This window comes from Macaca thibetana, chromosome 11 (genome assembly GCF_024542745.1).
Source record: "Macaca thibetana thibetana isolate TM-01 chromosome 11, ASM2454274v1, whole genome shotgun sequence".
NCBI classification, from domain to species: domain Eukaryota; kingdom Metazoa; phylum Chordata; class Mammalia; order Primates; family Cercopithecidae; genus Macaca; species Macaca thibetana.
In genome coordinates this window covers 29650802-29668146 of record NC_065588.1, presented here as the reverse complement: position 1 = coordinate 29668146, position 17345 = coordinate 29650802, and the positions used below count along the sequence as shown (strand labels likewise).

The 17345-nt window shown below is 37.4% G+C and overlaps 1 protein-coding gene across 5 annotated transcripts in view; it reads left to right on the top strand.

Annotated features, from left to right (window-relative positions):
* The window catches only part of TMTC1 (transmembrane O-mannosyltransferase targeting cadherins 1), a 282846-nt gene that overhangs the window by 249387 nt on the left and 16114 nt on the right, over nt 1-17345 (top strand). For all 5 annotated transcript variants that reach the window (XM_050748517.1, XM_050748516.1, XM_050748520.1 and 2 more), the window contains 3 exons: nt 13338-13440; nt 15429-15564; nt 16467-16611. In XM_050748517.1, the coding sequence (XP_050604474.1) occupies nt 13338-13440; nt 15429-15564; nt 16467-16611 (384 nt within the window). The remainder of the gene's footprint in view (nt 1-13337; nt 13441-15428; nt 15565-16466; nt 16612-17345) is intronic.

The window sequence follows — 17345 nt, the reverse complement described above, 5'->3', positions numbered from 1 at the left end:
TACAGAACCTTCTTTCCAGGTTGACCTTTATCTTATGCCAGACTCTTTGGGTAAAGTTATTCAAGCATTCGTTAATTTGTTGAATTATATTATCATCTAGCTCACCTCTCTCAGTCCTGTCTACAGGGATGTTTTGAGATGCATTTTCAGACACCTGTCAAAATCCTTCCCCTGATGTAAGGCTGTGAATCTATAATAAAAAAGATAACTAGGCTTATTTGGTATGCCTTGCTTTTATTATAAGCATGCTGCTGTCTGTTAACATCATTTCCCATCCTCAGTGCCAATAAAACCGTGAATGTAGGATTTGTCGACAACTAATATTGTGTTCCTTACTCTGTTGTAACCTGAAGGGAGAAATTTAATCTGTTTGCACAAAGTAGGGGATTTAACGAATTTCAAAAATAGATTAATGAGTTGAAAAGACATTATATGGTAGAACATATTAAGGCCATAATGGAGCCCAAGTTTTAAATGGATAGATAATAGGAAGTAAAGGTAAATATCAGAGGAGAGCGTTCTAAAACATCTGAGGAAGAAAATCTTGTGGAAAACACATGGTGTATTTTCGAAGAGGCTTTTATATGCATTCTGGTGTGAGTAGTTGAGAGCCTTGTTTGCAGAAGAAAGTAAGGGAATGGATAGACTATCATGGAAAAAGATTTTTATGGTACATAGGGACTGTCAGCACGTAAAGGTTGAAAGGAAAAGAAAAATAGAAACTTAAGAACTCCAGGTCAGAACACCTAAGAAACTGAGAAGATTTATGACCACTGATAGACATAGATAAGCCAGACAGAAGCAAGATTTTAAGAAAGAAATAAGATGAGTGTCAACATTGTTTCCAGTTAAACAAGTAATATAAATATATAAAGGAAAGTGTGAAAACTCAGAGAAAATGACGTACATCCTTTATTCATAATATAATACCTGGAGACAACAAATATTATCATTCTTTAATATTATGCATGTCTTTTAAATATATTTATGTGTTTCCATACTAATATTTATACACTGTTTGTATCCTGTTCTTTTCATTTGCCATTAAATTGTACATACTATTATATGTTTTTTCATGGTGCTGAATGACCTTCATAAATCCCACTTAAATGGCTGCTTACTGATTTATCAAACTGATTCACTGTAATATACGGCAAATATTTATTTCAAATGTTGGGATATTTGGATTCTTTTTTATTTTCTTTTGTGACATTGAACTTTTTCTTTCTTAGGGCTTTTTTAAAACAATGTTTTAAATCATTTCCTAATGATAAATTCCAGAAGAATTTCCTTATCAAAGAATATATTTCATGAGTCTTGAGACATGTTACCAAATTGCTTTCCAAAAGGGCAGTTCCAATTTACTCTGCCACCAGCAGTGTACAACCTTTAAGTTTTGAATGTTAGTGGAACATTTAAATGAAAATGGCATATGGACCAATGAGAGTGAAAGAGATCAGGGCTAGAAAAATAGACCTAGAACTTTACAAAAATGGAACCATATTGTAAGCAGATAATTTCCTCGAGGAGAAAATGAAGAATAGTGTAGGAAAAAGCCCTGAAAAATGTTTTTAACCTTCTCATTTTACATAAAAATATGTGGTACACAGAATTAAGTGGCTGCTTATGGTGATTCACTAACTTGCAGCAGGACCTGGAGTAACACCTGGTCTCTAAGCTCCTCACCTGCCACTCTTGCTCTAGATGACACTGGGACCCCATGAATAGGCTGTGGTCGTGGGCCACGTGGGTTAATGAGGTTAGGCATGGAATGGAGTGGAAAGGAAGAAGTGATAAAAACAAACCCAGAAAGATGAGTTGTCATGGAAGCTAGGCACATAAAAATATCCAGAGGAAAGTTTGTGTTGACTGCATCAAAGAAGTCAAGAAAACTGAGAACAGAAGATAAACTCTTAGCTTTGAAGTCAGGGTGGTCTCTAACTTGCTATACTCTTTGTTCTCCATTAGCATTCAGAACTGGCTGGACTCCAGCTTCACAGATAGGATAGTAAACATTTATAAGCCCACAATCATTTTTCACCATCCTACTCTTACATGGATTATATAGCTTTGCATTACAGTAGCAGTAAAGGAAATGAAATTAACATTGTTTATGACTCTGGCCACTGTAAATTATTACTGGTCCCACGTTTATAGCCTATTGAAAAACTCAATTAATTACAATGATAACACTTAAAATAAAATATTTTTCCTTCATGTATTTTGAAATATGACTTTACCCAATGTGAGAGTGAAGAGAAAATTGGAACAATAAAACATAAGTTGGAACTCTGGATCAAATAAAAAGTCCTGGATCAGGTTCTCTCCTACAAATGCTATACTTGGGGTACATTCAGCCACACTGTCTGTGGGGCTAAGTCAACTTGGACGAAGACCCTAACTTAAGAATTTATTGATTTAATTATTGAGCACATATTTATTGAGCACCTAGATGCCACCAAGCACCAGAGTGCTGAAGCAGCAAGTTATGTATGTGGTTACCCTCATGGAGTGTTGTATAGAAGGGAAGGCTACCCCTAGGCAAAGATTTATAGCTCCCTCCCCAATGTCTAATGCAAGTGTAACAAATGTGCAAAGGGAAAGCACCAGCGAGCATGTTAAGGGGACATAACCTGATGTGGGAAGGGAATATATGGGGAGTGGGGATGGTTGCCAAAGGGGTGACCTTTAATCTGATATCTGAAGGACTGATAGATACAAACTGGGTGAAAATGAAAGGAAGAGCTTTCTTGTCAGAAGGAGTAGACCCTCTAAGGGCTCTGAGGTGAGGAACAGTATTGAGCTTACTTCTAATATGTGAACTTAAAATCATGAGATCTGTAAATTTGGAAAGGAGAGCTTTATTTCCTATAATGGATTGTAGCCTGCAGGCTGGCCACCTTTAGGCTGGAAAGCATAGCCTCCCGCAGAAAGCAAAAGCAGGTGCTTTGAAGGGGGAAGGGCAAGACAGGAATTTATGCTGAATGGATTGGTTAAGTACACATGTTCAACAGATTATAGGAGGAACTGTGAATATATATGAAGGGGTTTCACATGCGTAGTAAGCAAACATGCATGTTACATACATCCCATGTGCACTTTGAGGTGGACACACAACATTTAAATGCAGAGGCATCCTATGCACGTTTCCATGGACCAGCCAGAAGCCGTCCACAGTCCGTGGTTTCTTTCCAGGAAGGAATGCTGGTCAGTTGCCCTGAGATCATAAAAAGGGAGGGGAGCCCTGCTGCACAATGAGATGGTTGGTTGAAATTAGCAGTGGAGCAAGTCTTTCAAAAGTGCTAGTTTCTATTCAACTCTTAGGAAAGAGAGTGTAATGGTGGTTAGCAAAGGAGTGGGTATAATGCTTGAGTGATCTTACCTCTCTGGTCATGGCTGGGAACTGAGTTTTTAAGGTTTCCCTGGGGTCTCCTTGGCCAGGAGGGGGTTTGTTGAGTCAGGTGGGGGACTTAGGACTTTATTTCTATTTCTGAAGTCGGAAGAAAGTCATGTACCTGGAAGCATAGAGAATAAAGGCAAAATGGCATGAGAAAAGTCTAAAGTATCAGGAAGCTGCAGTTATATGCAAATGCAGTTTTCACCTTTTTTTCTGGTTCCATGACTGCATTATGAGTAGTTGCTCACTCTTGTCACTCTTTCTCTTTATCATTTATTGTATTGTTCTTGATGTTCCTTCTTTAAAGTGGTCACTTCTTATTTGTGTAAATTGTCAGAGTAGTGTTGATTACACTCTGCTGGGAGATGAGAAAATCTAAGATTAGAAAACACCTTGTATTTCCTTGGTGGCAAAGAATGCCAGATTAATTGATTCATTTTAGTTGGATAGGAAAGGGAATTAGACATCAAATATTGATAGCATGTTTCTCATAAATGTTCATACTGATGACATATGGGTGGAGGAACTGTGGTAAAGAAAACGAAAGCAAAGAGGGTGAGAAAACAGGTGTTTCTTTATCTTTTGGGCTGCTGTGTCTTGAATAGTTTCTTGGAGAAGTCATTGACATGAGTTTAAAGATCTGTTAGTCTTTAATTTCCCAGGTTTGTAATTACTATTACAATATTACGTTTGTAATTATGATTACAACATTACAATGTAATACTATTTACTAATAAAGCCATTTGGCTAATAGGAAGATACTTTAAGACTCCGTGGCTTTAAATTATTGATCAGAGTGAAAGCACTTCTAGAAAATCAGCGCAGACACATGGTGACCCCGATGTCAGGGCACTGGCACCATTTTTTTTTCTATTGGCCCTTTACTGCTTTGGAATACCACTCTCTACACCTCTATACAGTAAGTACACATTGTTACAGGCCATCTGTCAATCTGTTTGCAAAGTGTTGACTGGAGACCCCCAGGGTCCATGAAGGTTTATGCGCTTTTCCTAATAGTACTAAGAAGTAATTTGCCTTTTCCCTGTCATGCTCTCATGAGTATACAGTAGTTTTCTAGCTTTTCTAGCAGCCACAGGATATATCCACAGTTATGAAAATGCTATTAAAATACTCTCTCCTTTGTCAACTAAATGTGTGTGTGAGGCCAGATTTTCTTTATATATTCCAACCAAATATATGTACATAAAACAGATTGAACACAGAAGCATATGAGAATCCAGCTGTCTTAAGTCAGACATTAAAGAGATACACAAAAATATAAACTAATGACACTATTCTCGCTATTTTTTTTGCTTTGAAAATAATTATTTTTATATAAATATATTATTTATGTTTAAGTTTGTGATTAAGTAAACTAATTAGAAACATATTTTTAAAGTTTTTCAGCTTCTTTTCCAATGTAGGAAATATTGATATATGTAGTCCACATAAATGGAAAGTTCTTTGGAATTCTTGGTAACTTTTAGAGTTCAAAGACATTCTAAAATTAAGAAGGTTGATAATTTCTGCATTAAGCCAATGTCCATTTGTCATTTGAGTTACTGGAACCTGAATTATAAAGTTTTCCAAACACACTATTTGGCTCAAGACAGTAAATTATAGTCAAAGGTCCTTTTTCAGGACATCTATTTTTCACTTTTCCTTTCTTGAGGTAAAAAGTGTACTATATTGGGTAATTATAGTATGTAAAAAGTGGGATGTTGATTGTGTTTTATCTCTCTTCCAAGGCCCATTTTATTTCCACCCCACTGAAAATGCTTTAAGTCTTGGAGAGGAGCCCATGGCTGCATGCTGCCCATTTTTAACTGCTGCCCTCGAAGGCCAGTTTCACACGATGGCTGGGGACTCTGGTGTACAGCAGACAGTATTAATATGTCACAACCATTCCCTGGGTCACAAATATTTTTAATTAAAGTTGTCCTATAAATACATTACATTCATTTCCTCTGGAACTTACAAGTCAGTAGAGACTAGAAATGATCAGGCTTAGATCAGGACTTGTAGCCAGTTGAATTAAATGAAAGTGAGTGCTTGAAATTGAGCTTCAGTGATTAAATAATAATGCTATTTAAGATAAATGCATTACCCTTCCAGAGAAGGTGGAATTTACTTTAAACACCTATACAGTATTTTCTCCCTGGAGAAGTGTTTTTGTTTGTTTGTTTGTTTGTTTTTATGAGTAGAGTTGATCATTCCATGAAATTGATAGTCGAGTAAAATGAATAGAAAGACAGATCTTAAAGACATTTTCATAGAGCCTTGAAACTGCCATTGGGGTTACTGAAGGTATAGGGCTGTGATTCATTGCACTTGACACACTCAGTCTTTAAATCTCACTATTTCTTTGGATTTTGAAAATATCATTTCTAGTGGAAAATCAGCTCAGCTCATGGATGCAAAAATGAAAGAGAAGTTTTAGATGAAAAAGATAATCTCTTTGCCTGCTTTGGAGGAGCAAGAAAGTGGGGAAAAAAAGTAATATTAGATCCAGTAAAGCAGTAATTGCACTTAAAAACTGTTGTTTAGTGTTGCATTTGACTTCAGAAGCTGAGACTGTGAAGACATCAGTTGTATTCCTTTCAGGAAAAACACCTTCTAACTTAACTAGTTTGGTTATAAAGATGTTTTTCAGATCTCATGTAGCCACAGATAGTTTTCAAGCACATCTGTGTTACACAGCTGCTGAAGTTAATAGCGACCAATGCCCTTGGGCATTTGGATCATGACAGGCATACAGTATCTAACCCCAGGTGTGGCTGCCACTCTTGGGTGCCTCCCGCATACCTTGTGCTTCTCCTCCCACAGCTACATTATTGCCGCCTCCTTGTCTGAATTCCACTCAGTGGTGAAGGCAGGGATTGTGTCTCTCACTCACTGTTCTGTTTCACTGTATACACGCATGGCACATGCATGGTGTTAAATTAAGTTTAGCTTGACACGGCTTCTGTCTCATGTTGATGTTGTCTTTCTCAGCTCTTTTGATTGAAAAACAGAGCCTCTTCTCCCTAAAGGAATAAATGCTCTTTAAAACCTTTTAATTACCATTTTGGCTAAATGAATTACTATTATTCCACAGTGACCTGTGATCATATTTTAATTAAATGTTTTAAACCTTTGACATATTTGGCAGGCTTCTTTCCTTAAATCAAATTTCAAGTTGGTGATGAAGTCTTTTTGACCTCAACTAACTTAGGATTCTGCAGAGACCTTCTGCAGCATCCAAAAGAGAGTGTATGGACTTATTTGACAGGCTAAACTATGAGAAGCATTGTCAAATAAGTAATGTTTAGCCTTTGAGTTATATTTTTATGGATGCATTATTAATATATGTTCCAAAATTATAAGAGATTGCTAAAATTCAGATATGTCTTGGTATGTTATCCATCATAATTATGGTTATTATATTAAATTATTATAGGCCACAGGAAAAAAAAATTTTTGTCAATTACATCTTTAACCATGACCATAGTGAACTTTTCCATAGTTAATTGCTTGTTTTCTAAAAGCTCTTGATAAAGAAGTCAAATCCTAGAATGGCGTGTCTTCAAGGAGGTTCACAGAAAGGATGAAAAGAACCGTGACAAGCACTCTTGAATACAGGTTTCTGATAACTTAAAGATCACATTATTTGGACTAAGAATTCCCAAAACTCTAATGAAGAGACTGACTGGGTTATAACACTTCTAACCCAAGCAACACGAGAATTCACTGAATACCGAGAAAATACTTTCCCAGATTTTCATGCTAAATCAGCCAGCCAGCACTAAAATGTTTTAAGTATACAATTTAAATAAACTCCTATGGTCCAATTCAAATTACCTATGATGGCCCACCTAATAAACAGTGCTATACATCTGAATTGAAAAACAAAATTGGTATTTGAGAGGATATAAATTCAGCATTAAGCATATACTCATGAAAAGCCTAAATGACCACCTGGGTCCTTGCTAAGTCCTTCAAGCTTTCATTGTTAAAAGTTCTATATGCCATAACTCATCATAGGAGGCATAAGCTGATCCAGGTTACATTTTTAAAGTATTTATTGGTGGTGTGACTATTCTAAATTGCTAAAATGATTGACTAATATTTGGTTGGTCAAACTCATAATCCTGAGAAGACGATCAAAACTTCAGGTACATTTCTGCTACCTGATGGGCCATTTAAACATTTATAGAGAAACTTCATTCAACTGTCATTTTTAATGCATATTTTCTGGTTATATAAAAGCTTCCTCATACAAAAATCTGATGGCTATAATAGTAGCTAGAACATTATTAGAAAGTGTGTTTCCAGGCCGGGCGAGGTGGCTCAAGCCTGTAATCCCAGCACTTTGGGAGGCCGAGACGGGCGGATCATGGGGTCAGGAGATCGAGACCATCCTGGCTAGTGCGGTGAAACCCCTTCTCGACTAAAAAATACAAAAAACTAGCTGGGCGAGGTGGCGGCGCCTGTAGTCCCAGCTACTCAGGAGGCTGAGGCAGGAGAATGGTATGAACCCAGGAGGCGGAGCTTGCAGTGAGCTGAGATCTGGCCACTGCACTCCAGGCTGGGCGACAGAGCGAGACCCCGTCTCAGGAAAAAAAAAAAAAAAAAAAAGAAAGAAAGTGTGTTTCCCTCATGGGACATTCCTAGAAAAATCTCTAGCAATAAAGGCACTTGTTTCACTGGACAAGTTGTAAAACAATTAAATAAGGTATTTCAGATACACTAGCATTAGGAAAAGGTAACTGAATCACCTAGATTGCCTTAGTCAAAAGTATTACAGTGGATACAGTGGATAATCAGATCCACTTCCGGGGGAAAATGTAAGTTGACCCTTCTAAAATAGTCACTAGAAGCCCTATACCCCTAATAACAAAACCTCATTTACCTTCTGCTCTGAAACTCTGATATGACTAAATGCCACAAGGCTTTAATACATCATGCCAAAGTATACTTTCACTAGATTAAAAAAATAAATAAATAAATAAAAGCTTTTCATGTTCAGTGACTGTGAACAATCAAACCTTTCATGGTCTAAAACCCAGAGATTGGATATTCTGAAAATGATATCAGAAAAATACTGCCCTTGGCTGGGCACAGTGGCTCATACCTGTAATCCCAGTATTTGGGGAGGCCAAGGCGGGTGGATCACCTGAGGTCAGGAGTTCAAGACCAGCCTGGCCAACATGGTGAAACCCTGTCTCTGCTAAAAACACAAAAATTAGCCACTGGGTTTGGTGGTGGGTGCCTGTAATCCCAGCTAATTGGGAGGATGAGACAGGAGAATCACTTGAACCCAGGAGACGGAGGTTATAGTGAACTGAGATCCTGCCACTGCACTCCAGCCTGGGTGACAGAGCGAAACTCCATCTCAAAAAAAAAAAAAAAAAAAAAAGACTGCCCTTGCCACCCACACTACAGCAAAACTTTGGGAACTCAAAGCTTAGGTTCATAATCTCACAACTCAAAAGGGCCCTCCAGACTCTTTGAACTATTCACGCATTAGAAACCTTAAGATAAAGCTAACCAGGAAAGTTTCTCCCCAAAACAGATGGCCTCCTAGACATGGATAGCTTTCCCAAGATCACAGATCAAGACTTCTATGCTATCATCAGACTCTTACCTCTCTTAATTTTTTCCTTGCTTATGCCTCTATAAACAATAAAACTAAAAAGGGAGATTTGTGTACATCATGAGGTATAACTTTATTTGTAGAGCATTTTGCAGCCAGCCTTATACATTGACAGTCTTATGCCTGGATAGAAAAGAAAAAGGACCAATGTGAGCAAAATAATTTAATGGCATCTTTGTTCTTCTATAATCAATCAGAACCAGAACATTGGTTCATTCCTTTTAACCTACATCATAGGTTTAAAACAACATTGCCAGGGGGCCTTCACTCTTCTAGTGAAGCTTAAACATGGAGTTTCTTTAAACTCTTCTAGACATAATTCTTAGGCCCCTTTTCCCATAATTTAAAGGAGACAATGATTAAAATTTGTCCCTCATAATAGGCTCTATAACAGATTCTACTACAAAGACTGGTTACACAACAGACATCTTTAAATTCTCTTGCTAAGTTTGTGCTGGATAATAAAATTACTCTAGATTGCCTACTGGATAAACAGTAAAAACTCTGTACTGTTACTGACACTATTTGTTACATGTAAATAAATACATTGAATATTACAGAGATTTGGTTGTAGGGTATTAATAAACAGACTGGTTAAAACAAGTAGACTCTTTGTCTGGCTCATTCTTTCATCTATTTCATTTTAGTTGGGTTGGTTCATGGAGATGCTGACTTAGGAGCATACTCCAAACTCTTGATATGATCCTGTTGATCATTATAATTGTCTCTCTGGCACACTATGTTCTCTCAAAAGTTTTAAATGGTTACATACTGCCATTTTTAAAATGTCAAATGATCTCTCTTTAATTGAGATGACAAAAACTAAAACAAAAAAAGGTGTTCTTATAAAGACATCATAACCAATAAATAATGTACTAGGACCAAAATCCTAAAATAATAGTAACTGAGAATGGCATTAAAAGCCTAATGGTCGCACTCACCTAAGTAAAATCATGACCAAAAGGAAGAAACTGTTAAACAAAATTAGGAGATGCCATTATTTTGGACTGAGTTCATACCATAGGCCCCAGCAGACCAGACCAAACCAAAATAGAGTCACTCCTGCTAAATGTGACATAATCAAACTAAAACTTAAAAAAAAAAAAAAAAAAAAAAAAAAATCCCAAACAGGTAAGTCCTAAAACAGGCCCAAGTTTTCTTTCTCCTCTCCTAAAAACAAGAGATTCCAAAACAGAGAGGTCCCCTCTGCTCTCTTTCAAAAAAATAACCTAAAAGCCTGCTTCCCATCTTACAAAGCTCACTGTTCTGCTATTTCCCAGTAAGACTTAAGACCAAGTAAGTGCCTTTACGATAGTGGTAGAATGAAATTAATGCCTACAGTTTTGATTCACCTCTCAATTTTGAGGGGACCATTGTTAAATTTAGCCTAAAACTGCCTCCTTACATATTTTAAGCTTGGCCTCAAATTTTCTCTGTACATAGTAAACCGTAACCTAACTGGATGCATAAACAGACCACCTTGTACCTATTACTGTCTTACCAGTCAGCCAATCGAGACAGCCAGCTGTTCAAACTATGTTCAAGTAAGGCAAACACTGAGCTGTTACCAAGTCAGCCATTTCTGTACCTCACTTCCGTTTTCTGTAAGTTGCTTTCCTTTATCTGTCCATAAATCCTCCCTGACCACATGGCAGCGACAGAGTCTCTCTGGACCTGTTCTGGTTCAGGGAATTGCCCAATCTCTGAACACTATCTTGCTCAAATAAACTTCGTTACATTTAATTTGCCTAAAGTTTTACTTTTAACAATGGTGTTCATGAAATATTTGTCAAGGAAAGGTAGGGAGGGACGGGTTGGACGGTTGAACAGATGGACGAATACCCAAAAGTATAACTGTTTTTTTTTATGCCAGAGCCATGTTTGTTTATTTCCAAAAATACTGCTTTTATTCAGGGCTCCCCAATTCCCTATTGGCCCACTGAAAACCTAGCTTCTATTCTCTGTCCCCATGTAGCTATGGATAAGTAAGGATAAAGACCAGCATGATAAACCAAAGTGCTGACCATGTACTAAGTTTCTTTCTAAGTGTTTCAAATGTTTTAATAGATTTAATCCTCAAAACAACCCTATAACATAAGTACAATTGTTATCCCTGATTTACAGTTGGGGCACATGGCGGGTAAGAAAGGTCACACAGACAGTAGATGGTGGGGCTTGGATTTGAATCCGTGCAGTCAAACCTTGGGAGCCTCGTTCTTAACCACTGTGTCATACTTCTATAGCCATTGCAGTAAATGCATGTGGAATGAATGGATACATGAATATATACCTTATGGTACTCTCTAGATGTTAATTTTCTCAGGTTGTTATATAATTTCTGTTCTGCTTGTCTTCATTACATACATACATACACACATACACACACACACACACACACAGAGCCAGTCCTTCAATGGACGAGCACTTCAGAAAGCTTTTCTTCTCTTCAATAGATTAAAAGGAAATATTTTGAGACTTTAATTCATCTTTAAATTTTTTGAATTTGATAATTTGTTGAGTTTGGCAATTAAAAAACCACACTTTTAGAGACATCGATGCTTATTTTTGCTGGAGTGGGGATGAAGTTTGACAAACCACACCTTGTTCTCTAATGTTACTTAAATGTAGGAACTCAAATAGCTGGCACTGGTCATTCTACAGAGTGTAAAGTATATGTTCCTCTCTGGGTCAGATCAGATTTGGGCTACTTGGCTTATTGTTCAGCCCTCAATGTGAATATCTTACACTTAATCACAAGCTTAAGATGTCATGTCTCAGGAAATTGTTGTTCTACATTCATTTGTCATATGTCTGGTTCAGTGCTCAGTAGGAGTAACTTAAGATAAGGTTGTGGAAAATGTCCATACTCGGGAGATATATATATATATATATATAAAATATATATATATAAAAAATATATATATATATATATATATATAAAAGCAGGCATGTGCTTTGTGCCAAATCATTTTATTTTACCTGACCTTCGCAGAAGTACTAGGAAAAGATGACATTGTTAACTTGTGGGTAAATAAGTCTTAGTATCTGGGAAGCTTTGATTAATTAATTATATTTCACCTTCTGTATTGTAAAAGTAAGTGTCACATAACAGTCTCTAATGGTTGTGAAAAATGTACCTGAAAATGCCAAGTGCAGTGGCTCACATCTGTAATCCCAACACTTTGGGATGCCAAGGCAGGCGGATCACTTGAGGCCAGGAGTTTGAGACCAGCCTGGCCAACATGACGAAACCCCATCTCTACTAAAAATACAAAAATTAGCTGGGCATGGTGGCACATCCCTGTAATCTCAGCTACTCAGGGAGCTGAGGTGGGAGGATTACCTGAGCCCAGGAGGCAGGAGTTGCAGTGAGCCGAGATCGCCCCACTGCACTCCAGCAAAGGTGACAGAGTGAGACTCTGTCTCAAAAAACAAGAAAGAGAGAAAGAGAGGGAGGGAGGGAGGGAAGGAAGGAAGGAAAGAGAGAAAAAGAACCTAAAAAGTAACTCAGAATTACCAAAGTTTGCTAAAGTGAATATTTAGACAAATAGAACACAAGGGCAATTAGAACTGGAGCCCTAGAATGAGAGATGTGGTGATCGACCTGAACCTTGCCACACAGTTTGGAGGTACGCCCTTGAGGGGACATATAATCCTGTTGGAGGGAACAGCTCAGAGGTGGAAAGCATGGAATGAGTATGGGAAGTAGCCACCAGTCTGGTGGGCTGTAGACACACTTCAAGTAGAGCCCTCCGCAACATCTGCATCAGCCTCCCCTCTCTACTTGCCTCAAAAACCTCCCCAAACAACGCGGTACAGTATAGGTTATAGATAAAAAGAGTGTCATCTATGCAAATGCAGCTAGAAAACAAATTCCCCAGACTGCCCTGCCTCCCAGCCACATTGCCACCTCGAAAAACATTCCACCCTTTTTGCATCCCCCGTTTTCATATGGAGAGTCACCGGGGTGAAGGGCATCCTAGTCAAACAACTATTTTCAGGCCTTTTTCACTAGTAGGCATGCATGTTGTACAGGTCCATATCCTTCCAAAGGTCCCATTTGAGACAACATCATCTTTTTTGCCCTAAGGGAAATAAATACAGATATGAATTGTGGGTATTTTGTATACAGTTAATATTGCCTTTAATTCAAACAAAGTTCATAGTGCCTTATCTCAGTGCCTGTTGTATATTAGGTGCTTAGTAAGATTTTTTTTTCTTTGCTTTTCCTGCTCCTAATATTCAGTTTATTGCTGGTTTTAAAAAGCTTTCTCACTTATTTTGTTTGTTTGTTTCCTTTGAAAGGAGAGGTTTAAAGAAGCTGAAGAAATATACCAGGCTGGAATAAAGAACTGTCCAGACAGCTCAGATTTACACAACAACTATGGGGTTTTCTTAGTTGATACTGGTAAGTAAAATTAAAGAGAAACTGTACTGCTGAGATTAGCTAATACTGTTTATCCAGCAAAATGGAAGGCAAATAATCCTCAGAAGTAAAATTCCCTGGGCTTGGCAGGAAGCTCACACTACTGACAGTCATTGTACCTTGGGGCTGTCATTTCTCTGAATCTTCAAGCTCGATTCAGTAAAATCTGCCCATTCTTATACTCATTTCTCGACGGAAAACTCCCCAGGTAACAGGAAGTAGCCTTATGATTTAATGAGTCCCAGTCTTCTTTGAATATTATTTATGTATATTTATAAATCCATGGTGATGAAATGTTTCTCTATAATGATGCAGAACCTGCCTCTGAAATCAGTTACTGGCAGATGGTAAATACTTTTCTATAACATATTTTTTAAAAGCCTCCAGAATTGTTCCATCATTCCTTCCTTGATTTACATTATAGAAACTGCATTATTAAAATTGATACGATGCTCTTATATGACAGGTGCTATGTAAAATACACTTACTTTATCTTACTTAATGCAGAACATTACTGGGCATGAAATCTCTTTTCTTTATGACTTACGTAGTGCCTCTATGCTGTTGGCATGCAACAAGTACATATAAATAATGAAATTATATTTCAATGTAAGGTCAAAGCACCACTTTGTTCCTGTTGATTACTAGACTAGCTGCCCTGCAGTAAAATTTAGTTTAATTAGTTTTTCAATATGCAGTGCTTAAAGGAGTTTTATTTTCAAGGATATTTGGAGCTCTCTTGTTTTACAGAATATACAATTTACATTCTGATACATCTAAGAAACTTATTTTTGCATGTGTAAAATTGTTGTGTAGTGCCACCTGCTGGTTCATTGGCCACATAACAATACATTGTCTTAAAAATATAAAAACCAGAAGAAACCTCTAGTTGGGCCGGTCTAATCCTCCTCCTTTTACTTCAACAACAGTCCCACCCCACTACACCCCTAAAAATGATAACACTCTGACCACCCTATAATAGTGAGCCTCTGCCTTCAGAGACAGAGGCTCCTAGGGACCTCCTAGTCAAACTTGTATTCAAACAGATACACTTGAAAAGATTTCTGTGTAGATAATAAACATTCCATTCTATTTAGAACTTCACAGTGTTCTAAAGTTTAGTCACTGAATATAGTTTCACCAGGAAGCTACTTTGAAGAAACCTATCAGACTGGAGGGCCTTCATTCTGGTTCTGGCCTTACTGTCACTTGCCTTGGGATCTTTATCAAGTCTGTGAATATCTTTGCACTTTAGTGTCTGTATCTGTAAAGTGGAAATTTTTTGTATGTAGTTTTTTAAATATCTCTTAAATCCTGATAAACAGCTAAACAGTATCAAAAGGCAAACTACCTGCGAAAACCATACAAACAAAAGTATTTAAAAATATATAATGCATTGGACAAGTGCATGGTGGCATTTTTATGTTGGAAGTCTTATTAATTAAGTACCATTCAAATGAAAGTGCATGATTTTAAAAGAGAGTTTCACTGTAGAGCTGATATGTGTTATTTAAAGCAATGCTTCAATTGCTATGTTGCAGTATAGTTCATTGACACAGACCCTTAGAAATTGCTTCTAGACAGTTTTATTTCTATGGTAGCCTGTTCTATTTTTTATATAATGAGGGCCAGTTAAATAACAATCATTAATAATCTGAAGACATCCTATTAGCAAGAGCAATGACCAGAAAAATTTCGACTAAAATAATATATATAATTAAAAGAATAGGTTTTAGTTTTTACTGCTTTTTTTGTTAATTTTTTTGGAAGTATGAATGAACAGTGAAATGGTTCAAAGTTAGGCAGTGGCCAGGATGAGAAGCTAAAATGCAAGCTAATTTGCATATTGAATAATTTTTGTATAACTCTGTAATAATGAGAAAGAATTGTAAGTCAGAAGAGAAAGTGAAAAGTTCGTGTCTTTTATAAAAAGACATGTTCTGCTCTTACCAACCTATCACTGGTTACAGGCTTACCAGAAAAGGCGGTGGCCCATTACCAACAGGCCATCAAACTTAGCCCCAGTCATCACGTGGCCATGGTGAACTTGGGAAGACTCTACAGGTCACTGGGAGAGAACAGCATGGCTGAAGAATGGTACAAACGGTAAAGTTCCCTTTCTTAGCTTTATAAGTTGGCCAGGAACCTCAGCAATCGCTCATCAGCTTCTTAGTTAATGGAAATAAGTGTGCTGTCAGAATACTAGCAAATTTTGCCAATTCGGGTGATACAAATTCTTATCTCCAAAGGAAGCAACCACAACAATATAAATGGGATCATAATTCATGACTTTGGCTTGCTGATTAGACTATAGTGCTGAACCAAGGTTGAAATTTAATTCCCACTTTAGTCAGTTTGTTGTTTTCTGAAGCCATGGATTACAACCTCAATCATAAATAACAATTTAAAAAATGAGAATACATGAAAACTATGCACACATGAGAACAAATTCATCATATAATTAATGGGAAAGACCCCTGGGGCTCAGTTTCCCTATTGATAGGTCGATAAGACAATCTTACGTTCCAAGTATGGCATCATGATCATTTTGTAAAAACCTTGTTCTTGGCCAGGCGTGGTGGCTCACGCCTGTAATCCCAGCACTTTGGGAGGCCAAGAAGGTCGAATCACCTGAGGTCAGGTGTTCAAGACCAACTTGGCCAACATGATGAAACCTCGTCTCTACTAAAAGTACAAAAATTAGCCGGGCATGATGGCAGGCACCTGTAATCCCTGATACTTAGGAGGCTGAGGCAGGAGAATTGCTTGAACCCGGGAGGTAGAGGTTGCAGTGAGCCAAGATTGTGCCACTGCACTCCAGCCTGGCTGATAGAGTGACACTCTGTCTCAAAAAAAAAAAAAGAAAAAACCTTGTTCTTGATATAAAAACAAAGACCATATTGGAGCAGAGGTTCAAACCATGGACAGTCATCCCTAAATCTAAGCCTAGATATTTGAAAATGTACCTATTAGAAGAGAAATGTCAATTAGATTTTCTCCAAACTCAGCGCCCTGCAGGTGGCACACAAAGCTGAGATATTGTCACCTTTGGGAGCACTGTACTACAACACTGGCCGATACGAAGAGGCTTTGCAGATTTACCAGGAAGCTGCGGCACTTCAGCCTTCTCAAAGAGAGCTCCGCTTGGCACTGGTGAGTAGGATGAAAGAAAATGAAGTTGGCAACCTAAGCACAGCCAGCCATAGAGAGAGCTGTAGTCCTCACGCCTCAAAACTGGAGCTGGAATGCCGTAATACATCCACTGTATGAATATTCATACAGCCAATATTAGAGCCCTTCTCTAGAGACATGGACACCAAAATTACTGCATTTTTGTTTTGAAATAACTTCAAACTTACGAAAATGTTGCAATAATAGTAAAAAATTACCATATACCCTTTCATCCAGATCCAATGCTTTGTAACATTTTGATGCATTTATCACTCCCTTGTGGATGCATTTATCACTCCCTTGTGGATGCATGTAGATGTGTATCTACATACATATATATGTGTGCATATTTAGATATGTATGTTTGTATATACCTATTATTAGTATGTGTTATTTTTTCCCTGAACCATGTGGAAATTAAATGTACATATCATTCCCCTTTATCTATAAATACATTTGCAAATAGTTTCTAAGAAGGACATTCTCTAACATAACCACAGTATATTTATTAAACTCAGGAAAATTAACATCATACCAACAAAATTTTTATTTCAGTGTTTGGAACTTCACTCCTTAGATGTGCAATACATCAAATTTGTTATCTTGCTATAAACACACTGTTCTGATGAAATCAGAGGAAATTCTTTCTCTTCTGACATATTTAGTCAACCTTTTTTAAAAGCCACAAGCCATTTCATTGGATATCTTTGGTGTTT